Here is a 16,997-nt window from a genome sequence, read left to right as displayed (position 1 = left end):
AACAAACAACCCAATCTAAAAATGGGTAGAAGACCTAAATAGACATTTCTCCAACAAGATATACAGATTGCCAGGAAACACATGAAAGGATACTCAACATCACTAATCATTAGAGAAATGCAAATCAAAACTACAATGAGGTATCACCTCATACCAGTCAGCATGGCCATCATCAAAAAATCTACAAACAATAAATGCTGGAGAGGTGTGGAGAAAAGGGAACCCTCTTGGTGGGAATGTAAATTGATACAGCCACTACGGAGAACAGTATAGAGGTTCCTTAAAAAACTAAAAATATAAGTAACATAAGGCCCAGCATTCACTCACTACTGGGAATATACCCTGAGAAAACCATAATTCAAAGAGTCAAGTACCACAATGTTCATTGCAGCTTTATTTAAAAGAGCCAGGACATGGAAGCAACCTAAGTGTCCATCGACAGATGAATGGATAAAGAAGATGTGGCACATGTATACAATGGAATATTACTCAGCCATAAAAAGAAGTGAAATTGAGTTATTTGTAGTGAGGTGGATGGACCTAGAGTCTGTTATACAGAGTGAAGTAAGTCAGAAATAGAAAAATAAATACTGTATGCTAACACATATTTATGGAATCTAAAAAAAAAAAGTTCTGAAGAAGCTAGAGGCAGGACAGGAATAAAGACACAGATGTACAGAATGGACTTGAGGAGATGGGGAGGGGGAACAGTAAGCTGGTATGAAGTCAGAGAGTGGCATGGACATACATACACTACCAAATGTACAACAGATAGCTAGTGGGAAGCAGCCGCATAGCACAGGGAGATCAGCTAGGTGCTTTGTGACCACCTAGAGGGGTGGGATAGGGAGGGTGGGAGGGAGGGAGACACAAGAGGGAAGACATATGGGAACATATGTATACGTATAACTGATTCACTTTGTTATATAGCAGAAACTAACACAACATTGTAAAGCAATTATACTCCAATAAAGATGTTAATTAAAAAAACAGGGCTTCCCTGGTGGCGCAGTGGTTGAGAGTCTGCCTGCCGATGCAGGGGATGCGGGTTTGTGCCCCGGTCCGGGAAGATCCCACATGCTGAGGAGAGGCTGGGCCCGTGAGCCATGGCTGCTGAGCCTGCGCATCCAGAGCCTGTGCTCCGCAACGGGAGAGGCCACAAGAGTGAGAGGCCCGCGTACCATAAAAAAAAAACCCAAAAAACAAAAAAAAACCCTGAAAAACCCCACTATGCTAAGTAATTATATGCCTTTTCTTACTTAATATATATAAAAAAACTCAGTGAGGTGTTATTATCTTCATTTCACAAATGCGGATCCTGAGGCTTAGAGAAGTAATCTGTGCATAGTCGTGAGCAGGGATTTGAGGTCATTATCTGTTGGACTGCACAGTCTGTGTACTCCCATAAACCGTCCCTCAAGCACACGTTACTTCACGACAGGAGCATTTGGGGGTAAACGTCAGCACAGGTGAAACTGAGCATGTTAAATGGGCAAATGCTGAAGTTTAGTAAACTGACTGGATAAGAGAAAAAAATATAAGAAATGTTATTGTGAGTAAAATGTAGTTGTATAAATTAAAATACCAAGTCTTGTAAAATGTTTCATTTTCCTGATGGGAAATAATCAATCAGAGAACTTACGTGTGAGAAAATAACTTTGATTCATACTCTGTGAACAATTCATCAGCCTTACAAAAGACACAGCTGGAAAAGAAGAAATTATCAGAGAAATATTCACAAACATAAACGCAATCAGGTGATTTCTAGAAAAGGCTTAGTATTTTATACTTCACATTTTCTTTACAACAAATATGCCATTTTAGAAAAAAAAATACGTGGTCCTCAGGTATGTGGTCCTAGAGAGGTTTTTTTTTTTAAGTTAGATTAATAATACATCTGTACTTTTGTCTGAATTTAAATGAGAAATGTTTTATTATGTGAGCCAGTGTTTCTTCTCTCAGGAGAAATCTAGCTCAATGGAATGATGCCATTCATTGGATGATTTCTCCTATTACCTACCAATTGAGAGGAAGCCTGGTTGGCCGGAGGTGGCAGATTGTTGCAGACTCAATAACATGACGAGATGGAGGTCCCTCCAGATTTTTTACAGCATCTCTTACTTGCTTCTGGAACTTACTTAGGTCTTCCATATGTGTTGTAAGTAAGAACTGAAGACCTCTGCAGTCATGGAACCTGATTCCCATCACCAGCACCACACACACAGCAAAGAAAAGAACAGTAGGTCAATTTCCTAAAAATTCAATAAGTGGTTGGCAAAGTGTTAAAGAAACTGCAACATTTTACCTAGTCACATCTGAGTGAGTTTACATTAGGAATGTATTCAATTGGTATCTACTAGTAAACAAGGAATAATAACATTGGGTTGTCTACTACAAAAGATAACAAAAACATCTGATAGTGCCTGCCCTCAGAACCAAAAAACAATGTGCAAAATCTATGTCTCTGTGTCTGATGTCTTTGAAAAATCAGGATTGCCGCATTCTTTCTTTTTAATACTGATTGACTACAGATGTGCCCCTGACACCCGTGCTCTACGAAGAGGTGACTATAGGATGAAAAGTAGAGGCAGAAAGCTGAGAAGAAAGGAGAAAAGTAGCCAAGAATTATATTCCATATTACAAGGAACTTATACATATACACATATATTTTTATTAAGCATTTACTAAATGCCAGGCACTTTGCCAAGCACTTTTCCTGTATAACCTCAATAGATACCCAACTGTGCACATGTTATAGACGAAGATTAATGAATTAAAGTAATTTAAGTAAAGATACAAAGTTATTATGTGGCAGGGCTAGGAGTTGAACCCAAACACAAGTTAAACCCAAACACAATGCTCTTAACCATTCTGATAAACTATAAATGAAATGAGTCAAGAAAAAAAATGTATGGATGTGTGTGTACGGGGTTTTGAAAGGAAAACGAAAGCCTAGAATAATAAGAAATTAAAAAACGAAAAATATAAACAAGATTTGTTTGCTTTTTAGGAGTATATCCTTTTTCCTAAAATGCCATATGCCATTCTCTCCAAATTGTTCAAAAGAGCCCACTTTCCTTCCTAAAAGGCTTTCCCAATATTTCACAACACTAATCTGTTTCTTTCTGTTCATGGAGTTTATTAACAACATTATTCATTTTAGTACTTCGTTTAGTTTTTATACATACTCACATTTCTCAAATTATTTATGACTCTTGTCTTCTCAATAAGCTAACTTTTAGAAGGTAAGAATTAGATTATACCCCTTTTTCAAAAACATATATAATAGGCATAGAATAGCTGCTCAGTAATTTCTAAAAAAATTTACTTAGCAATACTTAAAATTAGGTTAGGTATCAATACTACTCACAAAAAGGAAACACAGTTTTTTATTTGTAATTTATTACAAATTTAAACTGCTCTTCGAAAATTAACTTTGAACCAATGGGAAGAAGTGGCTTTGGAAAAGTTCTCTCCACTAACTCAGGTCTGAGCATGTGAGTAAGGGCTGAAAAATATCACAGATCAGCATTTAACATGTCTTAGCCATGTTCTCTCTTGCAGGTCCTTTAAATGAAAGAGAAGAAAACATAGTAATAGAAGGTAGCTCTTAGACACCATACTAATGGTAGGTACTATTTTAAGTAAGCACTTTTCAAATATTAATTTACTAATCCTCACTACAATGCTGTGTGGTTTTATAGATGAAGAAACTAAGGCAGAGAGAGCTTATACAACTTTCCCAAGTTCAAAGAGCTAACAAGTGGTGGCACTGAGGTATGAACACAGGCAGTCTGTCTTGAGAACCTACTTGTGCTCTTAACACCAAGCTACATAGTCTTCCCCAAGAATCTTTAACAAGCAAACATAAGTAGTTTGGTGTCTGAGATATGTCTCATTAAAAAACACAGCAGCAGTGTTAAGATGATCTCTGAATACATGTAATATAAAAAAAATTAACTTTAAAAATGTGTTTTCTTACTTTCTATTTATGTCTAATGTTTTTTAAAAGCATGTTTGTGTAATGAATTATACATTTTATGTTTCCTGTTGGTCCTTTTACAGCCCTGGGACCTCAAAACATTTAATAGGGGATATATTCTAACATGGGGATTTACAACTTTTAAAAGTAGTTTCTAAGAAAAAAAAAAAGGAGTTTCTGTGTGATTTAAGAAAAACAAGTTCAAGATATTTTAAAATATTTTCCTTTATCAGCTGATGCCACAATGCTGGCAGAACACATTATCAGGACATAGATTTAAAACTGGATAAGATGAATTCATGACATAAATGACAACTTATCCTGGAACAGTGATTGTTGGGCTTAACAGGGAAAAAGGAAGTACACTCAAAAGCATAATATACTGCATATACTTCAGAAATGAGAAGCTCATCACATTCTGAATGGTGAAAAAGATGATTACATTAAGGTACATCCAAGTTAATAACGACACATAGAAAATGTAGCATATTTTTTAGGGTGTTAGCAGACACCTGAAAAAGTTTTTAGAAGAGCAAATGAAAACACTTTAAAACATTTCAAAGATATTCTTATACTAAATTTTTCACTGAAAACCAACTTTAATCCCAAGGCTGACGTTATACTGCGATACGATCTGAGAAGCAATAAAGATCCTCCTCTCTGTCCCCCTCCCTAGAATCAACAGTTCTGCCGCAACACCTAAATTCCCCACGTTAGACAGACATTCCTTTGGGTTAAACCACTGAAGGTATTTTTGATAGGGTATATTTGTTCTCTGGGAAGAATTATTCACCATTCTTACTTCAAGAGGACTAACCCAACTTATCTATCTTGAAGAATGGTGATTGCTGCTGAGAAGAGAGATGGGGAAGACAAAGCAGACTCTATAATATAAAACCTGGGCCACTGTGGCACTATGAGTTTAGCCCTTAGGGGATGAATGACATAGGGAAATATGAATGCCTTACGCCAAGGGAAAAATTCTCCAAAACAAAGTCTGTTTCAAAACTTTGCTTAAAGAGCTGGCTTTAAGCAACTTTGTCCAATAAAGATACAAAGAAAATACTTTAAGCAGATTAAAAAATAGAAAAAAAAGCACTGAAAAGAGAACAGTTAAAAATGACTAATATACAGGAAAAAAGCACACCTCATATTTTGGTTAGAAATATATGCAACAATAGGTAAAATGTAGATGTTCATACCACAATATGTTATGACTTTTAATTGTAACTCTTAATACCAAATGATCTGAATATTTGGGGTGACTACTCATATAACTATTCTGTTTTGTGCTATTTTCTTACTTCTCTGACATAGAAAGCTTGCCAGTTTGTTGCTTGTAGTTGCTGGTTATTTCATTTCGCACTCTTTGAACAAGTTCCTCTTCAATACCAAATTCTATTGCTCTGTGTATCACATTCAGCCACCAAGGAGAATTAGAATGAATCTGTAAACAAGACAACAGCTGATCAATTAATGTCTTTTTAGTACTCACAACGTTTCTATCACTGGAAAGAGTTCTGTGAAAAATTAAAAGGAAGCAATAGATGCAACTCTCAAGGGAATCACAGTAGTGGGGAGACAAGTATACACGTTGTATATACAATGAATAAGTACAACTTCTGCATATATAACTAAATAGAACACCTATTTCATGATTACTCTGAAAGTGTGAGAATTTATTTACATACATTTATAACAAAGCTGTGCTAAAAAAAATACCTAAAACAAAATAAAAATTCAGTATTCACTCTATATATCTGAAAAGGTAACAGGTTTCTTTCTCAGCATAATAAAGTCATAATGCTTATCCACGACTAACTGAACTAGATTCTACTCAATGAATAATCTTTGATAACTAATAAAATTATATGCTTGAATACTAAATGATTAATGAATTAGGAAGAATAAAATGTGGAGTAACTGGTTAAAATCAAAAAGTAAAAGTATTTTGTGTAGCCTTCTCTTTAAACTTTGCTACTGATTTCATGAAAAAGAAATTTTAGAAATGACAAATGGCACATATTTCGTAAGGAAAATACTTATGGTTGTCATATTCTAACATCTTAAAAGAAAAGATTTTGGAAACATGCACATCTAAGATCAAAAGAAGGTTATGGAAGTCTTCACTTTCTTCAAAAGACAACTTGTTATATACCGAAGGTAAGAGGAAACCCCATTATACCTTAAAAGAAATGAAAGAGAATAACCTCAAAATAGGTGATTTATCTATGTATATGTTCATCCAATCAATTAACGCTGCTAACAGCAAATAAGTTTTTATTGTGGCTCAGGTACTGTACTAGGTGCTAAAAATTCCAAGATGAATAAGAAAGTTCAAGTTTCTCCCCAGAGCAAAACAAAAACCAAAATGTTATGTGGAGAAAAACATAAGGGAAGTCACACTGGTGGCCATACCTTTCTCTGGAGGTCACGTATGGTCTGCTGCACCGGCAGCAAAGCTTGTTGCGCTTCAGCAACCTCTGTATTACACTTGCTCATATAATGCTCTCGCAGCTGTTTGGCCTGTGTTGAAACAGGAAACAAGTATAAACTTTCACTTCAGGTCAAGAAAATAATTTAGTATGATGTTTCCAGAACAGTGTGCTTTATTTATTTAATCTATTTAACTCAATTTAAGCATTAAACTCTACAAGTATACCGTAGAGAACATAAAAACCATGCTAGAAATTCATAAGATGTATACTGAAGAGATTTTACCTGTAAGCCACCTTAACTCACATTTACCTGTCAGTCACCTAATTTAAGAAATTCCAACGATTTGCTCCCCGAGTTTCTAATTTTTTAATTTTAAAAAATGGGAGGAGAAAGAACAGTAATATTTCAAACTATAAGGCAAAACAAGAATACATTTTAGAATTTCTTGTCTGATTTAGTTATTATACCTTCTGGGAATTACTTCAGTTTAGAAATAATACTTTGGGTTTTAGGACTGAATTGTGTTTCTCAAAATCTACGATGAAGTCCTAATCCCCAACGTGACTGTATTTGGAGATAGGGCCTTTAAGAAAGTAATTAAATGAGTAAATGTAGATAAATGAGATGATAAGGGTGGAGCCCTAATCCTATATGACTGGTGTCCTTAAAAGGAAAGAGAGACACACCAGGGATGCAAGTACACAGAGAAAAGGCCACATGAGGACACAGTGAGAAGGCAGCCATCTACGAGCCAAGGAGAGAGTCCTCAGGAGAAACCAACCCTGCTGACACCTTGATCTTAGACTGCCAGCCTCCAGAACTGTGAGAAATACATTTTTTTAAATTAAAATAAATTTTATTCAATTTATTTAAATTTAAAAACCCAATAGTTTACCCATTTCTCCCACACCCAAGCCCTACCTCTTTCAACCACCAGTCTGTTCTCTGTATCTATGAGCATGTTATTTTTCTTTTTCTTTCTTTCTTTTTTTTTGGATTCCTCATATAAGAGAAATCATACAGTATTTGTCTTTGTCTGACTTATTTCGCTTAGCATATAATACCCTCAAGGTACATCCATGTTGTCACAAATGGCAATATTTCATTCCTTTTTATGGCTAAACAATATTCCATCATATATGTATACAACATCTTCTTTATCATTGGACACTTAGGTTGTTTTCATATATTGCCTATTGTAAATCATGCTTCAATGAACATAAGGGTGCATATATCTTTTCAAGTTAGTATTTTTGTTTTCTTCGGATAAATACCCAGTAGTGGAATGGCTGGGTCATATTATAGTCCTATTTTTAATTTTTTGAGGAACCTCCATACTATTTTCCATAGTGGCTGCAACAATTTATATTCCCATCAACAGTGCACAAGGGTTCCCTTTTCTCTCAGCCTCACCAACACTTTTTATATCTTGTCTTTTTGATAATAGCCACTCTAACAGGTATGAAGTGATATCTCATTGTGGTTTTGATTTGCATTTCCCTAATGATTAATGATGTTGAGCATTTTTTCATGTGCCTGTTGGCCATCTGTATGTCTTCTTTGGAAAAATGTCTATTCAGATCCTCTGCCTATTTTTTTTTCTTTTTTAAAAATGTATTTATTTATTTCAACTGTTTTGGGTCTTAGGTGCAGCATGCAGGATCTTCACTGCAGCATACGGGATCTTCACTGCAGCATGTGGGATCTTTAGTTGTGGCATGTGGTCTTTTTAGTCTTAGTTGCAGCACGCGGACCTCTTAGTTACGGCGTGCAGACTTCTTAGTTGTGGCATGCGGACTTATTAGTTGCAGCATGCATGCGGGATCTAGTTTCCTGACCAGGGATCAAACCCGGGCCCCCTGCATTGGGAGTGTGGAGTCTTACCCACTGGACCACCAGGGAAGTCCCTCTCTGCCTATTTTCTAATCACCTAATAAGGGGTTAATATCTAAACCCCTGATAAGGAGTTAGTATCTAAAATATATAAATAGCACATACAACTCAATATCAAAAACACAAACAACCCAATCAAAAAATGGGCAGAAGACCTGAAAAGACATTTTCCCAAAGAAGACATAGAGATGGCTAACAGGCACATGAAAAGATGTTCAACACTGCTAACTATTCGAGAAATGCAAATCATAACAATAATGAGGTATCACCTCACACATATCAGAATGGTTATCATCAAAAAGTTTACAAACAAGTGTTGGGGATAATGTGGAGAAAAGGGAACCCTTGAATACTGTTGGTGGGAATGTAAATTGGTGCAGCTACTAAGGAAAACAGTATGGAGGTTCCTCAAAAAACTAAACATAAACTATCATGACCCAGCAATTCCAGTCCTAGGTATATAGCTGGAAAAAAAATAAAAACACTAGTACAAAAAGATGCATGAACCCTAATGTTCATAGCAGCACTATTTACAATAGCCAAGACATGGAAACAACCCAAGTGCCCATCAACAGATGAATGGATAAAGAAGTTGTATATATTTACAATGGAATATTATTCAGCCATAAGCAAAAAATGAAATTCTGCCATTTGCAGCAACATGGATGGACCCAGAATATTATGCTTAGTGAATGGGTCAGAAAGAGAAAGACAAATATCATATCACTTATATGTGGAATCTAAAAAAATAAAACAAATAAATGTATGTGTAAAACAGAAACAGACTCACAGATGTAGAAAATGAACTAGTTGTTACCAAAGGGGAAAGGGAAGAGAGGAGGGACAAATTAAGGGTATGGAATTAAAAGATACAAACTACTATGTATAAAATAGATAAGCAGCAAGGATATATTGTATAGTAGTGGGAATTATAGCTATTATCTTATAATAACTTATAATGGAGTATAATCTGCAAAAATACTGAATCACTATGCTGTGTACATGAAACTAATATTATAAATCAACTATACTTCAATTAAAAAAAGAGAGACTGTCCTTTCCCCATTGTCTAATCTTGGTTCCTTTTTTTGTAAATTAACTGATCATATATGGGTGGCTTTATTTCTGGGCTCTCTCTATTCTGTCCCATTGATCTATGTGTATGCTTTTATGTCAACACCATACTGTTTTAATTACTATAGCTTTACAATACAGTTTGAAATCAGGGTGCATAATGCCTGCAGCTTTGTTCTTAATCTTAAGATTGCTTTGGCTATTCAGGATGTTTTCTAGTTCCATACAAATCTTTGGATTGTTCATTTTATTTCTGTGAAAAATACCATTGGAATTTTAATAGGGATTACATTGAACCTGTATATTGTTTTGGGTAGCACGGACATTTTAACAATATTAATTCTTCCAGTTCATGAGTGTGAGAAATAAAATTCCTGTTATTTAAGCCAGTCTGTGGCATTTTGTTATAGAAACTGTAAAAGACTAATACAAAAAGGATTTAAAAATTGTTCCTCTTTCGACTTTTCAAGACAAGAAGGATCATGTTATTTGCAAGTAACAGAAGTACTGAAAAATTTTATTCTTATAAGTTACCATTAGGAAAAAGGAAAATTCTTCACTTTCGTCCATTTAACTGAAATACTTAACTGACTCTTGAAACTATTTTATGAATGAAGAGAGGGGATGATCAGAGGCTATACAGGACAGTGGGAGGAAAACTGGAAAGACTACTGAAATGGAAATCCCAATGCTTCCACTTAGTAGTGGGTTGAGCCATATGAAATTGCCAATACTAGACCATTTTTGATTTACAACAGTGGTAATTTCATGAGGTCAACTGAATAGATACAACTCTTTTGACTAGCCATTTTTCTTCCCTAGGCTTCAGTTACTCCATTTGAAAAAGGAGGTGACTGAAGCAGATGATTTCTCGGATCTTGTCCAGCTTTGAAATACTGTGGCTTCATGTACCGTGAGAGTTAGGCAAAAGTGATAAAGCAGTCTCCTCGGAAATACATCTGTATAGTATGAACCCTCCTCCTCATGATGCATTTTTTCTTTTCCTGTCACAACCTTCCAATTAATTTCTATTGGGGATTGGAGGAAGACGGCGGAAGAGTAAGACGCGGAGATCACCTTCCTCCCCACAGATACATCAGAAATACATCTACACGTGGAACTGCTCCTACAGAACACCCACTGAACGCCGGCAGAAGACCTCAGACCTCCCAAAAGGCAAGAAACTCCCCACATACCTGGGTAGGACAAAAGAAAAAAGAATAAACAGAGACAAACGGATAGGGACGGGATCTGCACCAGTGGGAGGGAGCCATGAAGGAGGAAAGGTATCCACACACTAGGAAGCCCCTTTGTGGTCAGAGACTGGGGTGGCGGAGGGGGAAGCTTCGGAGCCTCGGAGGAGAGCGCAGCCACAGGGGTGCGGAAGGCAAAGCGGAGAGATTCCCGCAAACAGGATCAGTGCCGACCAGCACTCACCAGCCTGAGAGGCTTGTCTGCTCACCCGCTGGGGCGGGCGGGGGCTGGGAGTTGAGGCTCGGGCTTCGGTCAGAGCGCAGGGAGAGGACTAGGGCTGGCTGCGTGAACACAGCCTAAAGGGGTTAGTGCACCACGGCTGGCCGGGAGGGAGTCTGGGAAAAAGTCTGAAGCTGCCGAAGAGGCAAGAGACTTTTTCTTCCCTCTCTGTTTCCTGGTGTGCGCGGAGAGGGGATTAAGAGCGCTGCTTAAAGGAGCTCCAGAGAGGGGCGCGAGCCGCACCATCAGCGCGGACCCCAGAGACGGGCATGAGACGCTAAGGCTACTGCTGCTGCCACCAAAAAGCCTGTGTGCGAGCACAGGTCACTATCCACACCTCCCTTCCGGGGAGCCTGTGCAGCCCGCCACTGCCAGGGTCCCGTGATCCAGGGACAACTTCCCCGGGAGAACGCACAGCGCGCCTCAGGCTGGTGCAACGTCACGCCGGCCTCTGCCGCCGCAGGCTCGCCCCGCACTCCGTACCCCTCCCTCCCCCCGGCCTGAGTGAGCCAGAGTCCCCGAATCAGCTGCTCCTTTAACCCCGTCCTGTCTGAGCGAAGAAAAGACGCCCTCAGGCGACCTACACGCAGAAGCGGGTCCAAATCCAAAGCTGAACCCCGGGAGCTGTGCGAACAAAGAGAAGGGAAATCTCTCCCAGCAGCCTCAGGAGCAGCCGATTAAATCTCCACCATCAATATGACGTACCCTGCATTGTGGAATACATGAATAGACAACGAATCATCCCAAATTGAGGAGGTGGACTTTGGGAGCAAGATAGATTATTTTTTCCCCTTTTCCTCTTTTTGTGAGTGTGTATGTGTATGCCTCTGTGCGAGATTTTGTCAGTATAGCTTTGCTTTCACCATTTGTCCTAGGGTTCTGTCCGTCCGTTTTTTTTTTTTTTAACTTAAAAATTTTTTTTTCTTAATAATAATTTTTTTATTTTAATAACTTTATTTTATTTTATCATACTTTTCATTCTCTCTCTCTCTCTCTGTCTGTCTCTCTCTCTCTCTCTGTCTCTCTCTTTCTCCCTTTTCTTCTGAGCCATGCGGTTAGACAGGGTCTTCATGCTCTGGCCAGGTGTCAGGCCTGTGCCTCTGACGTGGGAGAGACAAGTTCAGAACACTGGTCCACAAGAGACCTCCCAGCTCCACGTAATATCAAACGGCGAAAATCTCCCAGAGATCTCCATCTCAACACCAAGACCCAGCTCCACTCAACGACCAGCAAGCTACACTGCTGGACACCCTATGCCATACAACTAGCAAGACAGGAACACAGCCATCCATTAGCAGAGAGGCTGCATAAAATCATAATAAGGCCACAGACACCCCCAAAACACACCACCGGATGTGGTCCTGCCCACCAGAAAGACAAGATCCAGCCTCATCCACCAGAACACAGGCACTAGTCCCCTCCACCAGGAAGCCTACACAACCCACTGAACCAACTTTAGCCACTGGGACAGACACCAAAAACAACGGGAACTACGAACCTGCAGCCTGCAAAAAGGAGACCCCAAACACAGTAAGATAAGCAAAATGAGAAGACAGAGAAACACACAGCAGATGAAGGAGCAAGGTAAAAACCCACCAGACCAAACAAATGAAGAGGAAATAGGCAATCTACATGAAAAAGAATTCAGAGTAATGACAGTAAAAATGATCCAAAATCTTGGAAATAGAATAGAGAAAATGCAAGAAACATTTAACAAGGACCTAGAAGAACTAAAGAGGAAACAAGCAACGATGAACAACACAATAAATGAAATTAAAAATACTCTAGAAGCGATCAATAGCAGAATAACTGAGGCAGAAGAAAAGATAAGTGACCTGGAAGATAAAACAGTGGAAATAACTACTGCAGAGCAGAATAAAGAAAAAAGAATGAAAAGAACTGAGGACAGTCTCAGAGACCTCTGGGACAACATTAAAGGCACCAACATTCGAATTATAGGGGTCCCAGAAGAAGAGAAAAAGAAAGGGACTGAGAAAATATTTGAAGAGATTATAGTTGAAAACTTCCCTAATATGGGAAAGGAAATAGTTAATCAAGTCCAATTAATTTCTATTGAAATTCCTTGGCTATAATTAGTTGGTCATTAGAGCTGTCTACTAATAGATGGGACTGTCTCCCAGAGAGCTTCCTGTCACTGAAGGCATTTAAACAGAGTGACTAATTACATATAAGATTAGATGCCTGCACTGGGAATAAAATTTCACTTGAAAATTTCCAACACTTAAGACTGCCATCTAGCATCAAGAAAGGGCTGTACATACTTGTACAATCTCATTTTTTATCCTGTTAATTCAAATAAAGGCTTCATTTACAGGTTCAATACATTTCAAACATATTTACTACTCTTTTGCTTTTAGGTTTGCCACCTCTCTTTGAGTTTTAACAAGGCAAAAATCCATGGGGGAATTGGCAAAATAAGCATATTAACAATAATTTATAATAACACTGTTTCTAACGAGAGGCAATACTCATTGCAGAGGGAACTTCTCTGAGAGAACCTAAGAAATTCAACTGAAAATTTGAGTTTATTTATTGACTTAAATAATACTGAAGGGTGGAGAAAGTACAAAACTTTTTATTTTTACTAAATTACATCTTTTGCAGATCTGTCATGAGATCAACAAGATTTCCTTTTTTCATTTGTTGTTTATTTACATCCTGTGCTGTTGGCTACCAAAAGCCATATCTACAACAGGCAGTTGCCATATAGCTGCAAGCATATCATCAGAGAAACAAAATAATGTGGAGTATTGCTATTCTATGCCACCCAAAATCACCATGGCAAAGTTTAGAACAGCAAAGCAGTGAGAAAACATGGTTACCTTTATATGCCCTAGTAAATATCAGTTAGATGGAGCATGAAGTGTGAAAAAAAATTCTTTTATAGACAGAATGAAAAAATAATAATTACCTCTTCCTCAAGTCTGCCATCTCTCAGGGTAGGAGGTATCCCTGGGTGCTTGGCTATCAACAATTCCATCAGGTTATGGGTAGCATGAAGTCTCTATAAAACACACAAAAGGCAACAATTATGACAGCCAATGCAGTGAACTCTAAGGGGAGAACGTACTATTATTAAGGCATACAGAACACTAACACCGCATTTAAGATTTAATCACCGAATTCTTTTCCTTTAAAACAATTTGAATACCAACTTTCTCAGAGTCAGTTTTATAGTAATTATCTTAACTCATAATTACATAAATTTCTAATTAAAAATATACAGTTTCATGAAACATGTCTATGTACTTAACAGAGTATGTAATATAGGTATATTTCTTCTCTTATACATGCACTTGTCTATATTGGGAAATATGAGTATGCCAAGGAAGTCCAGTAAAGTAGAAAGGTTGACTGCACAGACTTGATTCCTCTTCTCCTGGGAAATGAGTCTGGATGAGCCTAGCAATTATATTATGATAAAAACAAAGATAATGAAATACATTAGAAAACAGGGCTGTGACCTGGATCTGTTGAACTTAAGGGCTGAAAAGCGGAGGAGCTAGAGGTGAAGATGGTGTAGAATAAAGGAGAAAACTCCATCTTAAATCTCTGTATTAAATATAAGCCAGGCATCTCACTGTGGTATTGAGTCTGTGACTGGTTTGAGGCTCCCTTTGGAGTAAAGGGCTATGAAAAAAAATAAAGTGAAGGTAGTTTCTATCTAATTTGAGTCTTTATTTGAGAATACAGCTAAAGGCTAAAGGATGATGGGAAAGGAGTCTTTCTGGTAAGGTCTGATTTGGTGTCAGTGATTTGACACTATAAGGGTTTATTCTGTTTGGCTACAAATTACGGGCCGTGGTACAGATCTTTGTAGAGTTAACCTTTGAAGAACTACCTCAAATGTCTTAGGTCTTTTCATCATGCTTTCATAGATAACATAATCAGTAACACTATCAGATTTAATAGCAAAAGCAAAAGTATAAATACCATGAAAGAAAAAATGGTAGAAACTTGGCTCCACTTCTCTGTGTGCACTTGTGGAAGAGGACTTCTGTTGCTTTCTGCACAAGGTGGTGGACTGAACTGGGAGGAATACTTGTCTCTCTCCATTCCCTTACACATGCCTTACACATGCCCAACAGAGCAGGGTGGCTAATCTGACTTGACAGAGCAAGACATTTGGTGGACCATGCTTTATCAGCAGCTGGGGTTACTTGACTCAAAAGCAAGAACCAGGCTGATTGACAGCTTACTCTTCACTCTTGAACTCAGGCATACTGGACCTACCTGTCCTACTTTTGTTTCCTTTATTCAGGAGCACGATATCTTTGTACTTCCTCCTTCTCACATGTGGTAAATACATTTGCTAAAAGGTCCATGACCTTCTGTAATCCTTACCCATGCATAATATAAGTAGACTGGTATTTAATTTTCTCTCTTCTTCCCTCTCCCCCCATACACTCCCCCTAATACCTGCTCAGGCACAGGTGAACATGTAGGTCCCAAGGTTTAGATTCTGAATGGTAAAAAAGAAGCCTCACCTGGGACTCAAGCCTAAACTTACCAAGATTCATAAAAGTATCCTTATTTACCATTTAGCTAGAGAGCCTTGTCTATATGATCCACTGGACTGAACCAGAAAGAGGAAGATATTTCACACTTAAGTAAGTGTTATAATTCAAATATCCAAATCTCCTTAAAAGACCTCCAAAAATTAAATTAGAAGATCATTGGATAGTTTTTATTATCATTGGATAGTTTTTATTATCACTTTAGTTTTCATTTTCATTATCATTTATTAGTTTCATTTTTGAGTTTAACTCAATTTCTCTTCTTTTTGGTGAATACCATGTGAATAAATATGTTGATGTTAATATGTGAAGTGATAAAACTGACCCCATTCTTTGAAATACAAATATTTTGAGCTGCTTTTCTAATGTAGCTTAGGCTTATCTAGTCAGCCTTGTGGCCAATACTGACCTGAGCAGACAGAATAGTGATTCTAAAACTTTTGTGTATATACAAATCACCTTGGGTGCTTATTAAAAGAACATGATTTCCAAGCTTCATCCCCCGTGATTATGACTTAGTCCATTTGTTACTCTTTGTCCTCTTAAATATTCAGAAAAATTATTTTATAAAAAACAAATATTTTAAAACTTTTTACTTTTTACTTACTTGCAGTGAATCAGTTTTGAGCTTTCCCTTGTGTTCCTCAGATGAACGCAGCACTTCTCTGTACAGTTCTGCTGCCAAGGCATACTCACCTGAATAATCAAAATATATTTAAAGCATAAGAAAATCATGTATTTAGTTCCCAATGTCATCTAGTTATCTATAATCTAAAAACACCCACTGTAAAAATATAGCAATGATTACAATTCACTAATTTATTTTTTAAGAAAAGGAATTTAACTTGGTATTAATATGACTGCCCCAGTAAAAAAAAAAAACTGGTAACAGCACCTTTTTTGTTGTTGTTGGTTAATTTCACAGACTAGAACACCAATCAAACACAATGTTTTAAAATTATACTGGAAAACAAATTCTGAATTAACTTTTAATTTAAACAAATGGTTTTCTTCTTGTTAAAGTTAGTGACTACCAATCAGTAGTCATTAGGATGTTTGAAATTAAGGACAAATTTGGGTACTTACATGTATTTATAGACAAATATTCAAAACATTATGACCAACCTACACATAATTCTCAGAAAAATAATGCACTCTTCTTGATAGGAACTGTTCTTATTGGTATTTGGCCAGAATGATTTACAGTTAATAACTACATTTCAAAAGCTTAGGAATTCTTTCTATTTCTGGTCACACAAATCACTATTAGTCTGAGATTTATGCTGTTTTTTATTATACATAGTTAGCACCTTATTCAAATAAAGTAATTTAAAAAGTATCAAAGCACAGGTTGGCAAACTATGGCCCATGGGTCTTATCTGACTGCATTTTTGTAAGGTCTACAAGCTAAGAATTTTCTTTTACATTTTTAATACCTGAAAAAATTAAAATAATAATATCTGTGACATGTGAAAATTATATGATATTAAATTTCAGGGTCCATGAATAAAGTTTTATTTGAAGTCAGCCATGCTGACTTATTTATGTATTGTCTGTGGCTACTTTTGCATTACAATAGCAGAGCTGAATAGTTGCCA

At 37.2% G+C, this 16,997-nt stretch overlaps 1 protein-coding gene across 3 annotated transcripts in view; it reads right to left on the bottom strand.

The window, feature by feature from the left end:
* The window catches only part of SHPRH (SNF2 histone linker PHD RING helicase), a gene marked incomplete at its 3' end in the record, with an annotated part of 90,290 nt that overhangs the window by 37,065 nt on the left and 36,228 nt on the right, over positions 1–16,997 (bottom strand). For all 3 annotated transcript variants that reach the window (XM_082634383.1, XM_082634385.1, XM_082634384.1), the window contains exons 15-20: positions 16,007–16,095; positions 13,794–13,886; positions 6,401–6,508; positions 5,287–5,429; positions 2,021–2,194; positions 1,643–1,705 (exon numbers count right to left, since the gene is read on the bottom strand). In XM_082634383.1, coding sequence (XP_082490509.1) covers positions 1,643–1,705; positions 2,021–2,194; positions 5,287–5,429; positions 6,401–6,508; positions 13,794–13,886; positions 16,007–16,095 — 670 coding nt within the window. The remainder of the gene's footprint in view (positions 1–1,642; positions 1,706–2,020; positions 2,195–5,286; positions 5,430–6,400; positions 6,509–13,793; positions 13,887–16,006; positions 16,096–16,997) is intronic.

This window comes from Mesoplodon mirus (genome assembly GCF_964341445.2).
Source record: "Mesoplodon mirus genome assembly, chromosome: 10".
In the NCBI taxonomy this organism is placed as follows: domain Eukaryota; kingdom Metazoa; phylum Chordata; class Mammalia; order Artiodactyla; family Ziphiidae; genus Mesoplodon; species Mesoplodon mirus.
The sequence above is the reverse complement of the archived record's forward strand: the minus strand, read 5'-3'. Positions and strand labels throughout refer to the sequence as shown.